This window comes from Leptinotarsa decemlineata, unplaced genomic scaffold (assembly GCF_025532065.1).
Source record: "Leptinotarsa decemlineata unplaced genomic scaffold, Ldec_3_MD MMD2_P_RNA_scaffold_12, whole genome shotgun sequence".
NCBI lineage: Eukaryota > Metazoa > Arthropoda > Insecta > Coleoptera > Chrysomelidae > Leptinotarsa > Leptinotarsa decemlineata.
In genome coordinates, this window is record NW_027412526.1 from 11,149,714 (window position 1) to 11,170,663 (window position 20,950).

Consider the following 20,950-nt stretch of genomic DNA (forward strand, 5'->3'; position numbering starts at 1 on the left):
TGAAATTTATGTTCCGGAGAATACGAACTATAATGATTGATGTTTTCGTGATTCAACTCAATATATTCCAGAACAGAAATTTCAAGAACTCTTTCATTTATAGAATATCGATTTTGCAGAATAAACTTACTGAAACCGTTTCTCTGATATAATCCACACTATTTATATCCAACATAAATGACTGTTTTTGTGATCTACTTATACATTGTATAACTTTCATTAATCATTTCATTCATGAAAACATAAAATTTACAATAGAACTAAAAACCAATAATTCGATAAATCGTCTGAAGGAACAATTCGTTCAGGCCAGTCTCAACTTCCTACACTGTAGGTGGACTGACACCCATCAGAAAACTACTCCCCTGGCTAATACCACGGAGGGCGTTGGATTATATCCGACAGGTGTCAGTGCAGGATTCTTAACTGAAGTTATTCCTGTTGGCGAGTGTCGAGTTAAGCCAGCGCGGGGTATGTAGCAAATTCTGTCAAGATGCCCTTGTTTTGCTGTAGTTTCTCAAGTTAAGGGTATTGAATAAAACAAAAATGTTACAAATAAACTTGTCTGGATTTAATATGGGTAAATTCAGAGATGACGCTTTTATATATCGACTTCTTTGGGCAAATCATATTCTATATTCATCAAAGTGATATGATTAGGACGTTCTTTGCCCATCGTGTTTCAACTTAACGTTGAATAAGAACGTTCGCCACTGCAGTTAGTGATCATGAGAAACAAGTAAATACGAAAGGCAATTTCTACGTTTGAGAAACATTATTCTAAGGAATTATTTGATGAAAGTTTATGAAATTGCAGTTCCAGAAGCTCTTGTTTCTTGCTGTCAATAACAATAGCCACATCTGTTTTTAGCAGTTCAGCAAACTGCACTAATTCGTCGCCTAGGTTGTTCTCCAAATCGTCTCCGTAAGCACTGACCATACTTGAGGCGTTTTCCAAAATATCTTCTGTTGTAAGGGATTTTAGCTGTCGAAATACTCCAAAACCACCAGAAATTTTATGATATGCTTCCATACGTTCAGATAAAGCACATTAGTTATCAATAATGACAATAAACACATGCATTTCAAAACGTTGTCTGGATGTTTCATTTTCAACAAAGTCGTCGACTGGAGTAGAGCCGATGAAATGGTCCTACTCTGTATTCCGCTTGCATCGTCTTGAAGTCTGTTGCTGATATTCTTCATAGCCGGTCAGATCTTTGGCTTTTGCCTCAATATCTGGAAATATAGATCGCATTGCTTGGAGGTAACTAGTACTCGAAGCAATGTCAAAACAAATTTTCTCAAGATTGGCTCACATCTAAAGTGTTTTCAAAAGTTTGTACCAAACTTGTACCAAACGTAAATGTACAGCATTTTATTATTGTTTGATAGTCGATAGAATCCTTTTCATTTGATCGGGTTGTTATGACTAGTAATCCAGTCATTTAAGCTTAAATTAGGTAAGAATCTCGGAATTCGAGATACCCAGCTGTAAGTCTGTAAATACTTGTATATTGACACCCTAAAAGTTGTCTCAAAACCTACATATGGTAGGGTGTAAGCAACTATTAAATTTCAAGGTCAAAGGTCACAAAAATCGGTTTTTTGCACTTTTTTTGGAAATATCTCATTTCCTATGGGTTTTTTGCTATTTGTATTTATTATCAATATTGTAGAATACAAAATTCTCTACAAATTTTGTTTAAAAAAATTTTTTATGCGGTGAACCGTTTTCGAGATAGAGGGCGGAGAGCGCGCGGTCACAGCATCACTTCAGGTCAACCGGAGCTTACGAAATTGGATTAGAGTCTATGAAGAAGATCACCGACTTATCATTTGATGAAATAAAGTTTAAACGCTCCGAAAAAGTAATGCCGCTTTCCAGTGTTAACAAATCTGTAAAAATAAATGATTGTAAAGTTGCAGTGGATCCATTATTACTCTTCCAAAGAATTACTGTCAGCAAACAATTTGAAAGTAATCTTGAAGAATATCTTCAATATGAATTGAGTCCGTATCCAACAGCTCTATTTGATAATGATGGCATGAGAAAAACAACAAAATCGTCATTGTATGACAACATGAGCCCAATTGATTTTGTTCTCAATGAAAATAATGTGATGTTCATTATTGATGGCGGATTTCTTCTTCATCATGTTGTATGGAGCAGAGAAGATACTTTTTCTATTATTTTTGATAAATACATGAATTATCTACAAAGGCATTACAGTTCCAAAATAATTGTTGTATTTGACGGATATTCAGACTACAGTAAGAACGTAAAAGCTATGGAGCAGCAGAGAAGACCTGCTGCACTTTCAAAAACGTATGAAGTTTGTTTCGATGAAACAATGGTTGTACCAGTTACTCAAGAAAAATTCTTATCAAATCGAAATAACAAGGATAAGTTCATTAATATGTTAATTGAAAAATTACAAGCTGCAAATATTACTACTAAACAAGCCAGAGATGATGCGGATGTTCTTATTGTTGAAACTTCAATTGAAGAATCAAAGTCTAAAAAAATTGCAGTTATAATAGGACAAGATATTGATTTACTTGTCATTTTAATTGGGCGTACACTGTCTAACGAACAAGAAATTTTCTTTAAAAAAGTTGGGAAAGGTAATGTAAAAACAGAGATATACTCGACTAAAAGTTTTGATAATTATCCTCATTCTAAAAAACATATTTTATTTCTGCACGCATTAAGTGGCTGTGACACAACTTCTGCGCTTTTTAAAAAGGGAAAAAAATCATTTTTAAAAGTTTTTGAGAAACTGATGAATTTGGATGAACTAACTGCAGCATTTGAGGAAGAAAATTGTTCGGCCCAGAGATTATTAGAGAGTGGAACTCAAACCTTATTGGCAGTCTATAATGCTCCGAAATCTGTGAAAAGTCTCGATCATCTTCGTTATATGCATTACGTCAAGTCTACAAAACTTAATAAACCTGTGCAGCTTTCCAATATTCCACCAACAAGTGTAGCTGCTCATCAACATTTCAATCGTGTATATTATCAAGTTCAAACTTGGTTAGGACATGATTTGGAACCCCAGGTATGGGGTTGGGCAATGCGAAACGATTTTCTGGAGCCTATCATGACAATTTTACCACCTGCTCCAGAAGATTTGCTAAATACAATTTTCTGCAACTGCAAGAGTGGTTGTGGTTCGCGATGCGGATGCAGGAAAGCGGGCTTGCAATGCTCTTTAGTTTGTGGCCAATGTAATGGGCAAGCTTGTCTCAATGCTCTACCATATCAGAGCGACATTAACGAAGATGGAACCTTTGACCCCGAAATCATGGAAGAACTTGAGACAAATGTCGTTGAAGACGATAATGAAGACCAGTTTGAAATTTACCAGCAGCCAGAAGACGACGATGAAGAGGAAGAAGATGATTAAAATTATAAAATGTAGTTTTTGTACCCTTTATATCATTTCTTTACTTTCAATAAAAATAAATGTATTCAATGATATTTTTTAATAAAAAGATTAATTCATAATTTATTTGTTTTTTTTTCATCATGTAAGAAGTTATAAATATTAATTAGGTTAAAATTCAAATATAATTCCTATATTTTCATTAACAATTCTACAATTACATGGGCAGGTAAGTGTTGTTAAATAAATTAATACTGAATAAAAAGTGGATAAGTTAGGAAAAAAATGATAAAATATAATATAATAATTAATAAAAATTGACAAATATTTATAATCATTGATTTATCGATAGTTCATCAACTATATATGGCACGTTTTCGACCGGAGGCACCGGTTGACCTGAAGTGATGCTGTGACCGCGTGCTTTCCGCCCTCTTTAGTTTTGCAGTGCTGCCAACTTGCGTGTAGTGCAGCGCAAGTAGAAGAACGCATAATTTTTGGTGTGGCCAGCGCTCAATTTTGGAAACGTGGCAAAATTTTATATTATTGTTTACATTTTGATACCAACGTTTCTCGTGGTAGGTACTATACCTTCAATAAAACATCTTGCTCTAAATCAATAGGCAAAGTACCGTCACCAGCTCTCAATAATGTCGAAACATGATTGATATGATAATCGATTCGAAAAAAGGTCAGCTATATTCATTTATGAAATTATTCTATATTTTATAATATGAAATTATGAAATGAAATTATGAAATTATTCTATATTATAAAATATAGAATAATTTCATAAATGAATATAGCTGACCTTTTTTCGAATCGATTATCATATCAATCATGTTTCGACATTATTGAGAGCTGGTGACGGTACTTTGCCTATTGATTTAGACCAGAGATCATGACTGAGTAAACAAAATAAACATTTATTTCTCGAAATAAATTAGATATTATATAAGATCATACTTCTTTAAGGACAAATATTTTAAGGGTGTGTTCGGGCCATGAAACTGAACAACTTTCGCCAAGAAACATAGGTCGCAAAATTTTGGTCTTCCCATAGGAAATTAATCAGCTGATCGGCAATTTTATATGGGAGACCGAAAATTCGTTTAAATTTTTCGACATAAGTTCATTGTGAAAAGTTGTTCAGTTTCATGGCCCGAACACGCCTTTAGACATATTTGCGCGTAAAAAAATATTACCTTATATAGTAATCGATTATAATTAAACCGAAAAGTAATGCAACGCAATTTTAAAAGGGGATCTGCTTAAGAGTAAAAAAATATTTATTGAGAGTTGTAGTGTTTCCAACACCATAAACATTGAGACATTAACGTTAAAAGTTAGTAAAATTAACTGTTTTTACATGTACATGTTAATTTATAGACTTAAAAACGTGTCAATTGATTAATTTTCTATCTAATAATAGTTTTTAGGTCGAGGTTGTGTTGTCGGTAAGAGTTTTCGTAGAGTTTTTCGAGTATTTTTTTCATTTTTAGGTACCTTTTTATATTTTTTCCATTGCTCTGAGCGTTTTCTACAATGAACTTCGAATAAGATATCCTTTTATGATTATCTGAAACATATCTACAACAAAAATATATTATATGTGTTTTGATGAGCAGAAAAAAAATGGTAGCAATAATAACATCCGAAACGAACACTTTAATTATAATGGAAATTGAAATGAAGTAATTTATATACACAAAAAAATTAATTGTGTAATAAATGTTCGAATTGGAGTCCTTCCATTTCGAGACAAATGATGGGACAATAAGATGGTCTGCAAGATCACCAGATCTTACTATTTTGGACTATTTTCTATGGGGGACATTGAAAAATAGAATTTACGCCGGCAGAGAGATAAAAAATGTGGAAGACTCGAGATTAAAGATTTTGAATGATTTCGCAACAATGCAACAAATAAGTGTATCAAGGGCAGTAAATAATATGAGAAATCGAGTTCAAAAATGTCTCGAAATGGAAGAACTCCAATTCGAACATTTATTGCGCCAATAATTTTTTTGGGTACCTATATAAATTACTTCATTTCAATTTTCATTACAATTATAGTTTTCGTTTCGGATGTTATTATTGCTATCATTCCTTTTTCTGCTTATTAAAACACATATAATATATTTTTTATGTGGGTATGTTTCAAATAATCATAAAAGGTTTTCTTATTCGAAGTTCATTGTAGAAAACGCTCAGAGCAATGGAAAAAATATGAATAGGTACCTAAAAATAAAAAAAAAAATCTAGAAAAACTGTACCATACATAGGGAGACGTGAAAGTTGCTAATATGTTTTTATTCAACTCAGTCAACCAATTTCCAGGGCCGTAAATAATTCACACAATTATAATCGAATATTACCGAAACATCCCGAAATATAAAATTTAATTTAATTTCTCAGTATGAAGTGAACGTCTACGATCCAAAAACTACAACAAAAATACAGGTCCGTATTTGAAAATTCAAAGATGGGGGTGGCCCAAGTCAGATGGCACCCTGTATAAAAGATTAATGGATATATTCTAAGAGCCCACATCAAGTGTCAATAACAAAATGTGGACAGATTTTCAATATGTCTGCGAATAAAGAAGATATAGGCAAAAAAATAATTTGGGATTTTTTGGTTTTTCCTGTAGGTATATCTCCAGAACCAAAAGAGCTATATTCGATTTCTTCACATCATTGAATAGGTCTCTAAAATACACAACATTGCCACAATTCAACCGACACTCTATCTCTTATCGTTTACGAGATCCCCATGAACAGAAACGAATTTGAATAGCCCTGTATATACAGGGTCCTGCAACAGTGGCGCGGTGTTCCATATCTCTATATAGGAAGCAGATAGGAATCTAATTTTCTATAATATTACCTTATTGCTCGAGTTCGACAAAATAAAAATATTGGCGGTCACACAGGGTGTTCGATTTTTTCTGGGCGGATCCCAACTGTGTCTTTTTAAATGGCAACCTATATTTTTTATCGCTTTTTCGGTTTCTTCATAGAAAATAAAATAAACTTTATGTATATCTGCACTTCGAAAATATTGACGGTTTTCGAGATATCTAGCATGACAGGTTTTTTTTTCCAATATTCGTCACTCAGAATATTTGAAATTATAAAGTGGTGCCAAGTCCAGTTGAAATTTTTTTTTGGTCGAATATTCTACATTGGTAACTCTCTCAAACGATATATCTGAAATCGACCTGTGATATACAGGGTATGAAAAACCGCTTGCCAAATATTGTAAATGAAAATTTGCAAAATCTTCCTTATATTAAATGGAACACCCTGTATATTATTGATCCATAAGAAGCGCCAACGAAACCTCTACAAATTTCATTAAGTATTCCCTATGGCTAAGTTCAATAGTTTTTCTTAAATGAGCATTTCTTTCGAAAAATGGTCATTTTTTCAAAGCGAAATCCAACATTTTTGAGCTCTACATCCAATTTTAGATTAACTTGAACAGGGTGTTCCTTTTGAAAAAATTGAGTTCCACTCATTTTTTTCATGAGATCAAAGTATCTGCATTTTTTGAAGACCCTGTATGAGGCAAATGAAAATATGACTCGGTGTAAAGATCCTCATAGTATCACTCCACTCGATTTCAAATTTGATCGTTTTAGTGCAAGAGAGTTCAAGATTATCAGCATTCATGTTTGGTAAAAAAAATATCGAAATTAATTTATATTTTCTAAACGGTAATAGATAGGTATAGGGAAATAGTAGGTATATGAATTTGTTGACAAAGTGATAATGAATCATAATATGATATTATATACGGGGTGTTCCATTTGAAAAATCAAAGAAGCCGCTACTTTATAGTAGAAGCGACAACGCCGCTTTGTCTGAAATATTTTAGGCGTGTAGGTCATATTGATTTATGCATACTGTCAAATTTTCAGGTTGATCCGTTAAATAGTTTGTCAGAAACGGCTAATTAACGCTCCTCATGAAAAGCCCTGTATAACAACAATTGTCGTCTGAAGCTAAAAATGTGACTATATTCTGGGTAAATGTTACCGGTGATATTAATGTCAAACCTATTTTGATTTTTTTGAAGGTGGTTGACAATGTTCACCGAAGATATCAAAAAAATTTAACTATTAACACGAGCTGAAAAATTAAAAAATTATTAACAAGAAATGTCGTTCGTATGGGGGCGACAGCTGATTAACGGAAAAACAGATTTCAAACAGATTTTAAACAGATTTATAGGTCGTTCGACTGCTTTCAACTATCCCCTCTTCCCTCTTTCCGCTTCATTGGTTTTTAGCGGGAGCTCACGGTTTGGCGGGAGTTGGTCGTGTTCCGCTTGATTAGAGGTTTCCATTTGTTGAAGTACAAGTAATGGTTGTGACGGCTTCTGTTCCTTGTGGAGATCTTGCTGTCTTTTAGCTAAAGCCTGTTCCACTATCACTTTGGAGTAACCATTCCGTTGAAGGTCGTTTTTGATGATGCCTAAGTTCCTTTTCAGATACTGTACCGTGTGAGTGGGTTTTCGATATACTCGTACAGATATTTCCTATGTAGTGTCGGTCCTCTTTACCAATACGTCTAAGAATGGCAATTAGTTGTGGACTTCCTTCTCCATTGTGAAAGTGATAGAAGGACTTACGTTGTTGATGTGCTTCAGGAAAGTGTCTAGTTCTGCATTTCCATGATTCCATGTTATGAAGTTGTCGTCCACGTATCTCAACGAGACTCGGGGCTTTTTGTGGGCTTCTTCAATGGCCAGAGTTTCAAACCACTCCATATATATTAGCTATAATCGGTGAAAGTAGCGATCCCATTGGCAGTCCCTCATCTCGCGTAAAGAATTCGTCCTTCAGTTGAAAGTAGCAGTTTCGTACACAGCATCCTAGTAATTCCATGATTACTTGTATTGGTAAGTCTGTTCTATCTTTCAGGTTCCCATCTTCGGATAGCTTCTTCTTTATGATTTGAAGTGCTTCTTTGACAGGAACGTTAGTGTAGAGGCTTTCCACGTCGAAACTGATAAGTTGATCCTGCTCTTTGACTTCGATTTCCCCTAGTAGTATTAAAATGCCTTGAATTTTTCACGAAAGATGATGTTTTTCCTTGCAGTGGTTTAATTATTGGTATTAAAAATCTGGACAAATTCTGAGTGGATGAATCTCTGGAGCTAAAGATCGGTCTGAGCGGAACATCTTCCTTGTGGATTTTGGGTGGTCCATACAAGTGACGGGGCTTACTGTGGTGAGGTGTTAGCGATATCCTCTCTTTTTCCAAAAAATAGACTCGGTGTTTTTTCAAAGTCTGATAAAACTTTCTTTCAATTGATGTAGTAGGGTCTCTTACGATCTTCGTGTATTTTCCTTTCTGAAGCACCTCTTCGATCTTCTGTTCGTAGAGATCAGCATCCATCACAACAGTAGCGTTTTCCTTATCTGCAGGTGAGATCTTGATGGTGTTGTCTCTACATAGCTCGTTCAGGGCTCTTCGTTCTTCATTGCTGATGTTAGATGTTGGAACTGGTTCTCGATCTAGCTGTTCTCTGATTTTCCATCTGAATTCTTCTGCCTCGATCTGATCAATAAGGGAACTGGTGGATTCCACTGTAATGGTGGATTCCACTGTAATTTCAGTTTTTTGCGTAATAAAAATGTTTTTTCAGCTGATCTTTTTATTTTTTTACAGATTCTTTCAGGGATTTCAATTCAATTTATATCATATTAGACAATGGGAGTCCCAACTGTTAAAATGCTATTTTCTTGAATTCTGCAAATTGAGAATATCATGTGGATTGAAGGACTGATATTGGAAATGATCAATCGGGATATTAGTCTACAGGTTCTAATATTCTCTTCGCCTATGTTGATACATCCGTGATCCTTGAAAAATATGTCGATGATAGGTCCTAACTGAAGAAGGTATTCTTATAGTTATGGCATTGAAGACATTGAACAGCTTGGCCCTTCGTAGGGAAATTACCAGGTAATGGTTTACTCACTGCAGATGAGTATGAACGAAAATTGGAATTCCTGCTAGATGACAAATGTTCTGAAGTGATTGAGTTGCTAGGTGGAAGTTCGTGGGTGGACAAAACACCCATCGTATCATCGATTATCCTGTCTTCAAAATAAAGAGCATCTGCCCTAATGCCGGCTCTGCCTCGAAAAGAAGAACGATCGACGATAAGGTTTTTGCAGGATAAGGATTCCAAGCCTTGTTTTCTATAGCAGATTTTCGCTATTTACAGCATATCAAATGTGATTTTGTAAGTACTAACTGATTGATTGGGCAGTTGGCTACTATAATTATATCACACACAGGTTAATTTCACTAATATATTCAGTCAGAAATACTCGGACATGAACGTATTAGCTTTTAAGCGTCTAAACTGTTTGTTCTTTCTGTTGATTCTAAAAATGTCTTCTGAAGGTCTATCATAAAATACTCACGTGTTTTTCCACTCTTCAAGTATTTTGCGCTCAAGGTGTTGATGGAAAATACCAAGCCGTGGTGATTGTAACTCATCGTGTATCCAGGTAAATGTCCTGCGTAACAGAGAGACGTGAATTTTTCTTCTTTGACTTTCCACTTTCCGCAAGGTTTGTCCGAAATAATGTGGGCTGATACGAAGTAAAAGTGGTTAAGAGTGTCCGAAAGTGCGTCCTCTGTATGTCCCAAAATTTCCTGTGGAATAGATTCAAAGAATGAGTATATTTTGAATATTTTTCAAAGAATTTTTGATATTTATGATTTGTTAGTAGATTCTGTTCGTGAAACTGCTAATTACTTTCCATGAAACTTGAAACTATTCAAATCATATTGAAACAATACAGTACACAGAAAATTCAAAATATGCAAAAACCAAAACGACTATCTGGAATTCAAAAACCGGCGAGCGCGTTCTGAGGAACTCATTCAACGTGATTCTCTATAGTATTCTAAAAATATTGAGGACTAGTTGTTACCCATGGCTTCGCCCGCGTAGAATTACATTACATTGTTTCGTGACATACCATTTTGAACAAATAGTTACAATATTTTTATCAATCCAAAATTTCAGGTTTCCAATTTCAAAACTGACGGATTTCAATACAATATTTGAAACCCCTATTTTCCCCCTTGGGGATGGAAATTCCTGATTCCCTTTCTTTATGCTTATTTACGCTATACAAAGAACCCACCTGCATATTTCAAGATTCTAGGTTCAGTAGCTTCGGCTGTACGTTAATATAAGAGCGGGCAATAGCTAGTACCATAAACGACGTCTGCTCTCACGTGTCTGCCTGCGTTCGGGTCGCGTTCTCGGCGATAGCGCTTCATTGCTTAGACCTTTATCCTTACGCATCGGCCCCCCAGTAGACGCGACGCGTAATGGCTTACTGCGTTGCGTGAAGTTATTCTTATCGTGATAACTGTTAAACGATTCATCCAAATTTGACAGATATTCTTCAATGTACATTGTAAAAAATGCACATTTTTACATATAGCGGCTACCACATAACAGATAGATTTATGTTATGGGGGACTTTTATTTAGAACTATTCAAAATAAACAATCTCACGGTACATTATCTGCATGTACCTAACTCCAACGGTGTAGGCAGCGCATGTTAAGATAGCTATCAGGGAGCAAGAAGTTCTCCAACTTACTAAATACGTATCGTTAAACTCGTATTATGACGAAAACTACTCGAAACCTTTGTAAATTGTAGCCTTTATGTTATTCTGATGTATAAGCTGTATATACGTAAAGTTTCATCTAAATCTGTTCAGTCGTTTAGGCGTGAAAGAGCCACTGTCATAATCCTTTTGAAACATCAATAAACGGGAACAAACTTTATTATCTTTTAGTATCTTCTAACAGTTTTTGTACCTTCTAGTTGTACCTCTATTCAGATGTAGCTACTCATCTGTGAGAATTCAAGCACATAATTCAGGAAAAGTATAAAAAACATCATTTGACTTCATATATTGTATTGCACATCTTCAGTGCAATACAATATATGAAGAGAGAATGATTAGAGATCGTCTGATTGTTGGAATAAAAGACAAACAGATTCAATCCAGGCTAATAAGGGATTCGGATATAAGTGTAGTGAAGATTATAGAGTATTGTAAATCTATCAGACTCAGTGAAGAGTATCTAAAAATACTAAAACCCGAGGAAGACGTTAACGCTGTGAAGAAAATTCGAAAATTCAGGTGAAGGAAGTGTCTTTATGAACATATCCCACTTATGACACCATGTTTATGAGCCTTTCAAAACATCAATGAACGGAAACAAACTTTATTTTCTTTTAGTATCTTCTAACAGTTTTTGTACCTTCTAGTTGTACCTCTATTCTTGTTATCTGCCGTCATGACAACCACCCTAGCTGACAATCTTTTATACAGGGTAATGAACATACATATGCTACAAATATACATACAACATATCAATCCTCAGAAACTTTCATATTTATAATATTAGTATAGAGTATAGTTGAAATCAATAGGAACTCAAAAATGTTTTGGAAAGAACATTGTCTCGCTTCTGCTATATATTTTCAATACATCATTGCAGAGTGTAATTTTTTCTGCTAAAAGGAAAATTTCGCATATTGCACCAATCTAGAGTGGCGACAGAGTGTTAGAGTGTTAGGCCGATCAGTAAATTATGCGTATTTGGCAAACTTTTTGAAAAAGTAATATTCAATAACATCCTTGCTACGGTCAAGCACATCATAATCAGTGAACAGCATGGTTTCTTTCCCCATAGGTCGATAGAAATTAATTTAATGGGATTCAACGATTTTTTGTTGAACTCTATAAATACAGGTGGATGTTGTTTATATTGAATTCAGTAAGGCCTTTGATAAAATCAGTCACAAAACTTCATTACAGAGACTTGCTGAAGTCGGTGTGAATAATGTTTTACTGAGGTGGATGTGGTCCTATTTTGAACAACAGGTCGCAAATGGTGGCCATAAATGTCATTCACGTTATCTCCGTTCAGGGTATCCTCCGGAGTTCCTCAAGGCGGCCATATGGGTCCTTTATTCTTCATTATATACATCAACGAAATCTCTAGTTGCTTTAATAAGTGCAAATTTCTACTTTATGCCGATGACTAAAATCTAAAAATCTATCATACGATGAAGGATTCAGTTGATAGCGGAGAAATTCAGGAGGATTTGAAGAGCTTCAACAAATGCTGTAATGATAATGATTTGTTTCTCAATCCATAAAAATGCGTGTCAATTTCGTTCTCCAGAAACAAAAACATAATCAGAAATTACTATTATTTTGAAAATAACTAACTGAAATGAGGTTCAGACGGTAAAGATTTGGGGATAATTATGGACTCAAAGTTATCATTTAATTGTGTGAAATTGGCCGCGGTGGTAGTGCGCCCGACTCATGATCGGAAGACCGTGGGTTTGATTCCCGCCTCGACCAGATATTTTTCTCGAGAGAATTTATCTGGTTGAAGCTGGAATGATTCTGCAACCGTGTTAGGAATCACACGTTAAAAGGTAAGATCTCGTTAGACCTTAGCTCACACAAGTTTCTCAACTTCTGAGAGTTGTCGTTCGTATGGGGGCGACAGCTGATTAACGGAAAAAAACATATTTTAAACAGACAGACAGAATTGACAATTAGTAAAAATCGTCAATAAATTCAATAAGATTATTATATTTTCAACAGAAACTGTCGAAATTTCAGAACGGCAAAACCTTTCCTCCATTTATATTATGCATGTGTACATAGTAGGCTCTGCTTTGCATCGCTTGTTTGGATTCCTCAGTACCATATGTACATACAGTTTCCTACTTTCCGACATTTCTTCATATTTTTTTTTCACTTTTCAACATAGTCTCCTTCTAACTCTACCCACTTCTCCCAGCGATGCTTCCATCTCTGTAATCCGTCAAGGTAGTACTCCGCAAAATAATTGTTCAAGAAGGTGATTGCATCTTCATTTGGAGAAAATTCTTGTCATTCGAGCGCAATCTTCAGTTCAGGGAACAGAAAGAAGTCGCGGACGATTAAGCAGTTCAAACCATAATTCCCAGCCGAAAAAACAGTTTTCGCCTTTTTTGGAGCCGGTTCCCCCTTTGCAGTTCGTTGTTTGGACTGTATTTTTGTTTCGGGCGTATAATGGTGTGAGTTTCATCTACAGTAAGTAATCGGCGCTAAAACTTGGATTTATTGCGCCTAAACTGCGCCAACAGAGCGTTGGTAATGTTCATTCGAACACGTTTTTGGTCTAACGTGAGCAAACGCGGCACCTAACGCGTGAAGAGCTTTCTCGTGCCTAAATGCTGATTTAATATGTGACAAACACGTTCTTTTGACATGTTATAACTCACTTGAGAAAAATAACTTTTTAAAAATTAATATTTATTGAACAGGGGAAACAGATCTGTATCCCCAGAGTTGAGTAGTAACAGTATGACAACTAGAATACAACTAAACTATTACGCCACGCAGGACGTTTTTTATATGAAAAAATATCATGAAGTAAGCGTCTGGGTGAACAAAGAACAGTAAACGGCGCCTGGGATCTTTCTGGAACTGCGTAGGTGCCGGATGTTGATTCAGCTATGCTCTTGAGATGGTCACCTTGGAGATGAATGGTAGAGGTCAGCCATGGGCATATAACAACTCCCCTTTACCAAAAAAAGTTGGTTCCTTATGAAGCAACTTTTGGGCTGTAAAGTATAAAAAATATATTAGTAATCGTCTAATGTGATTTCCTCGTCCTCGGGAATCTCATCTTGAAGGCTAGGTCTTCTTCTTGGGAACATGCTTGTAAAACGCTTAAAAGGCCTGAAGGGTCTTGGAGGCGGTGGTGGGTTGTTGACATCTGCAATTGCTAGGCTGCTGCGACGTCTTCTTCTGCATTTACAAAAGGTGTACAGAATTATTAGCACAATAATTAGCGTAATGGTGAAGTATGTAAACCAAGAAATATGTTTGGTTACATATGGTTGATGTATTAAATCATCCAAGGTTTTAGAATATGAATCAAGTTTGTGTTTGGCAATTTCCAAATCATCGACATTCAAATCGTTCAATTTCAATGGCTTCAGTTTTGGAATACTTGATTTGTCCGGTAGGTTATTGCAACATTCGTATGGTATTAAGACTGGATGTGATCCATACGAGATATTTGAATATTTCGAAAATCTGGAATCAGCTTGAATTTTTGTTATTCCAATAAAGGCACTGCATTCCGTTTCAAGGGTTATGAGAGAGTTTTTATTTATTAATTCCGTTTTCACTTTCTTTTCGGGACAATTTATAGTCACTTGTAAAGGTTCCGAGAGTATCACTAGCCATAGGTTCGTTTCAATTTTGTGCACCTTATAATTCTGACTGAAAAATAAGGAGCTCTGACAGTTGGTTGGAACGTTTTTCGTGTACTTGAAAATTTGGGCTTCACAAATTGAGTTTTGATCAATCGGATATGCGAACATATTGTAACACAGTTTAGTTTGGAATGTCAATGTCTTACACGCACTCATATCCGTGATTGGTATGAACATTAAAGAGTCATCGTCTTTCGCGATATATTGTTGTGAAATTTGCAAAATATGATGTAGCCCTGTTCTATCATCAAATATTGGAATGGGGTACACATGATATAGGGTATAAATTGGAGGTTCAGTCAATGGAATTTTGAGTACAAATATTAGGTTGTGCTCAGTTTGAAAAGCTTCTAGTTCGATTATTTCGAGATATTGAGCTATTTTGTCCAATTTTGGTTGGAGAGGAAGATTATTTCTTCTTAAATTTTGAGAAATTTCTAGTAGTGCATTTATTAAGTGATCAGGTGTTATGATTGACGAGTGAATAATATTCAATCTTGCAAATGTGATTGAATCCAAGGCGTCATCAACGTTTTCTTGAATAAATAAAAAGCTTTCCATAAGTTTTTCACAAATTTCTATAAATTTCAATTTTGCTTCCACTTGTGCTATTCTGTCGTTCAGTTCTGTTATTGACTTTTCTATGACTCGAATGTCTTCATTAAATGTTTTTTCATCAATTTGCAGTTTTCTTATTGTTGTATTGAAATTTTGAATTACAGAAGTAGTAACGGATATTTGATTTTTTAATAAATTCTCTAATTGATGTTCATCGTTATTTAGCCTGTTTATTGAGTTTGTATAAAATTCGCCATCTGAAGCGTCAAGATTTCCAGTAATTGATTTAAAAATAGATCCAATGCCATTTATGAGACCACGTTTATTTCGTCTAGGGTGTTTTGCATCCATTGCAATTTCACGAAACTTATCTCTCAACGCTTGAGCTAGTTGTAAGATAAGCCCGGTGTGCGTTTTGACTTCAGAGCGAAATGTGCTCATGCTTTGACCGTAAATCGAGGTCATGCCGATTAATGAATCTAGAATCTTAACGTTGTTATCAAAGGCTTCTTTGATTTGGGAAATGTTTTTACTGACGAGTAGCGTCCATTTGTCGTTCGTAAGAATAATATTACCTTTTTCATGATAATATACGCCTACGGTATTGTTGATTGTTTCGATTTTGTATGGACTGGTTACAGGGAACGCTACTGTTCCGAGCAGTAGGAGTGACCTGAAAATAAATTTAATTTTCAGTATACGGTTTCATCCTATCAAAGTTCACTTTTGTTCTTTGATTTGTTTGCACATTTAGAAGTATTGCTGAGTTTTGAAAGAGTTGTTCAATTATGAATGGGCCGTTGAATTTATTTTGCAATTTGTCTTTTATTTGCGATTCCTTAACGTAAACTTTATCGCCTACTTTGTAATTGGGTTTTTCTCCAGAAATATTTCTGTCGAAACGGATTTTAGCTTTCTCCTTTTTCCTTTCGATTTTTTCTCGTGCGACTTTGTAATAATGAGAGAGTCTATTATTTAGGTCTCTCACGTATTTTGTAATAAGTTGTTCTTGATTATATAGTTTTTCTGGAGGCCTGCTTGCCGTGTGTCCGAAAACTAATTCATGGGGTGTAAATCCATGAGATTTGTTCTCAGAGTTATTATAACATATTACCGCGAATGGTAATACATTAAAAGGGTGATCATTTGGGTGTTCAGCCAGATGGGCTCTAATCATTTCTAATAATGTTGCATGGAATCTTTCCACAGATCCGTTGGATTGGGGATGATTGACACTAGAATATGTTAGCTTTATATCAAAAAGGGTACAAAGGTCTCTTAAAAGGGCATTATCGAATTCTCGACCGTAATCACAATGGATTCGTAATGGGGTTCCATAGTGCTGGAAAAATAAAAGTAGAGTATCTGAAATATTTTTTGCTGTTTTGTCTGGGATTGGATACACTTGTGTGAATTTTGTCAGTTCGTCACGTATACTCAATGCGTAATTTTTCGTTGGGATTTCAACTACGTCGATGTTTATTCTTTCGAAAGCTGTTTTAGGCGTTTCGGTTATTACTAATGGGTTGTTTAAATTTTTTCGACAGATTTTTGTTTTTTGACAAACATCACAAGCTTTTATGAAAATTTCAACATCTTTGTTGAGTCCTTGCCAATTATATTTTTCACGTATTCTACGAATTGTTTCATTGATACCTCGATGTAAATTACTTTTTCCGTTATGATTTTGATCAATTATGATCGGGATTTGATCTTTATCCGGAGTGGTAATGATGTTATTGCATATTTTGAATTTTATATCCTTTTGAGCAAAAATGAAACATAGAATTTCTAAAATGGGAAGTTCAGGATTAGTTTCAATGCAATATACTTTAGAGGGATCTAAATCATTTTGACTTCTATACAGGGTGAGAAACAAGTGTTCAATCACCGATTCTGGATCATAAGTGAGAGGAACTATATAATATTTTCTGTTTTTTATTGTTTTGCTTGATACAATATTTATTTTGAGATTTCTGAATTCGTAATCTTCTTCAAGAATATCCTCAAAGATTTTATAGTGAAAGTCTTTCAATTCCTTTTGTCTAGGGAATATTAGAATGTTTTTATTTTCTTTATCGAGAAATTGGCAATTGGAATACTCGACTTTTGAATAATCAATCAGAGATGTTGTTTTGTATAAATTTACGAATGTTGTGAACTCTTCGGTTATCTGTTCTGGTGTATATTCTGATTGATCGCCTTCGCGGTTTTCGAGGTTTTCAGGGTTTTCAATATTTTCAGGGTTTTCAGGGTTTTCAGGGTTTTCAGGGTTTCCTTCGGATTCCTCTGGTTCTTGTACCGGATCTTGGATTATTTCAAGATCTAGTTCTTCATTTGTTGGCAAAATGAAGGTACCTGAAGGTATTAGTTTTGTATTAAAAACGAGACAGGCTTTTGTGGAATCAACTTTGATTCTTGAAAGTGCGTCAGCGTTTTTATTTATTCTTCCGGGTTTATATATAATTTCATAGTCGTATTCTTCAAGCTTTAAACGCCATCTTGCGAGTCTACTTCCTGGATCTTTTATGGAAAATAGCCAAGTTAGGGGTCTATGGTCCGTAATTAGTTTAAATTTTCTACCGAAAAGGTAGGGCCTAAAATGCTTAACTGCCCATACTATTGCCAATAGCTCTCGTTCAATCGTGGAATACTTTGATTCTGCGGAACAGAGAGTTCGCGATGCGTATGCAATAGGTAGGTCCTTGCCAATAGGGCCTTGGGATAATACGGCTCCGATAGCGTATGCGCTTGCGTCTGTAGTTAAAAGAAATGTGTCTTCGAAATTTGGGTATATTAGAATTGGGGTTGAAACAAGTGCTTGTTTTAATTCTTCGAATGATTTTCTACATTCATCATTAAAAATGAAAGGTGTGTCTTTTTGAAGTAGTTTCGTGAGGGGTTTTGATATTTTAGCAAAATTTGGGATAAATTTTCTATAATATCCGGCTAATCCGAGGAATGATTTTATACTTTTCTGGTTTTGAGGTTCTGGGAAATTTATTATACAATCGACTTTGTCGGGATTTGGTTTTACTCCGTCTTTGGTTATTACGTGTCCAAGATATGCTACTTCCTTTCTAAGAAATTCACATTTATCTGGTTGGATTTTGAGATTGGCTTGGCGGAGTCTTTTAAATACTTCTTTTAGTCTGGAAATGTGCTCATGAATGGTAGGGGAATAAATGATGATGTCGTCCATATAGACAAGACATCGCTCATTCTGGATTCCGAGAAGAATGTTATCCATCACCCTTTGAAATGTTGATGGAGCATTCTTGAGGCCAAAACTCATCCTAAGAAATTCGTAATGGCCATTTTCTACCGAAAATGCTGTTTTGGGAATGTCCTTGTCATCGATTTCGATCTGGTGGAAACCAGAAGCAAGGTCCAAGGTGGTGAAGTATTGACATTTGCCAAGTTGGTCCAGAAGGTCCGATATCATTGGAAGAGGGTATTTGTCATCTACAGTAAGCTCATTTAACTTCCTATAGTCGACAACTACACGCCATTTTTGTTTTCCTGATGCATCTATTTTCTTTGGTACAACCCAAACTGGAGATGACCAGGGAGAAATAGAAGGACGTATAATTCCATCTTCTAGCATTTTGTTTATTTGTCGTTTCACTTCCTCTTTATGAATTTGAGGGTAGCGATATGATTTGGTAAAGACCGGTTTTGCATCTTTCGTGTCGATTGAATGTTTTATTTCATTTGTGAATGTGAGTCGATCACCTTCCAAATAAAAGATGTCTGAAAATTCCAAGCAAGTTTGCGTAATTATTTCGGATTCTTCTTCGTTCAAATGATCTAATCGTAATTGTTTTTTTATTTCAAATTCCCTATCTACATAATTTTTTTCGATTTTTGTTTCGTTTATGGGGTTCAAGGAAAAATTTTGAATTGGTTCAATATCCAGATTATAAAATTCTACTACTTTAGGTATAGCGTTTGGATTTATAATTGAAGTGAAAAATTCTCCTTTTTCATTTACTTTTACTAAGGCGTTTGGCAAACGAACATTTTCTTTATTCTGAGCTACCAGTATAGCATCAGTATTTGAGAGATGACATTTTAATTTAAAAATTCCTTCTGTCCGAGGTTCGATTTCTATAGTATTTGGAATTTCGTCTTTTAAATATTGGTAGTAGTCAAATTTACTTTCAAAAGCATAATTGTCAGGGTCGTATTCAAAAATATCGTCAAGTTCTGCGGTTGATGTTTCCGGGTCCAACGTAACTTGGTGTTTCTTTTCTGAATTTTGACAATTTTGGGAAGAATCTGGTACATTATTCGAGTCTATCACTTTGAAAAGGGGTATGGTTTTGAAATCAGTTATTAATTGTTTGTTTTGAAAATCAACAACACAATGATAGTGTTCCAAAAAATCAGCTCCGAGAAGTCCGTCAAAGTCTATGTCAAGATTGTATATGTAGATTTTGTGGGGGTCAGTGTCTGAAAAGGGCACCAGTACTGATTCGGTTATTTGAATTCTTTCGTTAGTAATACCTTGAATCATAACATTTTCTGGTGAGCGATTTCTATATTTTTCGACAGTTTTGGGTTTAAATACTGAAATTCCGGCTCCACTATCTATTAGAATTTTGAATGTTTTTGTGGCATCCATGATATAATATAAATTTTTCGAATTGAGCATAAATGATTTTTCTATACGAATTTCTGCTCTGGAAAATTCAGGTTGGGATCCAAATTCAATGTTTGTATTTGGGTCTGAATTTCTGACGTTGGGTTGATAGGAGGAGGGTCTGCTGCTGTTGAGCCAAATTGAAAATCCTGATTGAATTGATTGTGCGGGTAATCAACAGAGTCAACGTTCGGGTTTTCATGAAAATTTTGATATGTTGGAAAACTGGCTGCATAGTCTTCGTATTCGTAGGGGTTTTCAGAAAGTTCATTAAAATTTTCTTGATAACTATCTATGCCTTGATTGAGATAATGTGCTCTTTGAGTGTTTGTTCGATTAAAATGAGGATTGGGTTGTATAGCCGATGGTCTTTGTTGGTTTGGGTTTTGTTTAATTAACGATGGCCTATTTAGATTTTGATTTGATGCGGGTTGATTAGGTCTAACACCTTGCGTTTGAAAATTTGTTTTTTGAAAATTTTGTTGGCTCGATGGATTTTGTTGGAACATGGGTTTTTGAAAATTTTGTTGGGGAATCTGTCTGACTCTACACTCGGTTTGGAGGTGTCCCTGTCGTTTACAGAGATTACAAAATTTTTGTTGTATAGGGTTTTGTGGTTTTTTGTGTTGGTTAAGATTCATATTTTTATTGAGTTTCTGTTGTTGGAAGTAAGAGAGTTGTAATTCTCTCTTAATTCTCTGGACAGCTTCGAGCATTGAGGGTGGATTTCCTGCTCTTACTATTTGTCCGATTGTTGGCTCTAAACCTGCTAATAGCGAGTTTAGCGTCATGGTTTCGATAAGATTTTGTTGGGCTTGTTTTTCTTCTGCGGTGAGCGGTTGTTTTTGTATAGCCGCATGCATTTTTGCATTATGAGTTTGAAGTCTGTTAATAAAAACAAGAGGAGACTCATTTGGCATTTGGAAAATTCTCTGCAGGTCTTGAATTAAAGAGGCTAAATCTCGAGAATCACCAAAATATTGGTTTAGCAATATTTTGATTTCTT

General features: G+C 35.1%; 1 protein-coding gene across 2 annotated transcripts in view; it reads right to left on the minus strand.

Annotated features, from left to right (window-relative positions):
* tan (C45 family peptidase tan) overlaps positions 1-20,950 on the minus strand; it is a 105,712-nt gene that overhangs the window by 24,998 nt on the left and 59,764 nt on the right. For both annotated transcript variants that reach the window (XR_012465198.1, XM_074174071.1), the window contains exon 4: positions 9,838-10,072. Coding sequence is in view for 1 of the 2 variants with exons in the window: in XM_074174071.1 (XP_074030172.1) it covers positions 9,838-10,072 (235 nt within the window). In the remaining variant the exon portion in view is untranslated. The remainder of the gene's footprint in view (positions 1-9,837; positions 10,073-20,950) is intronic.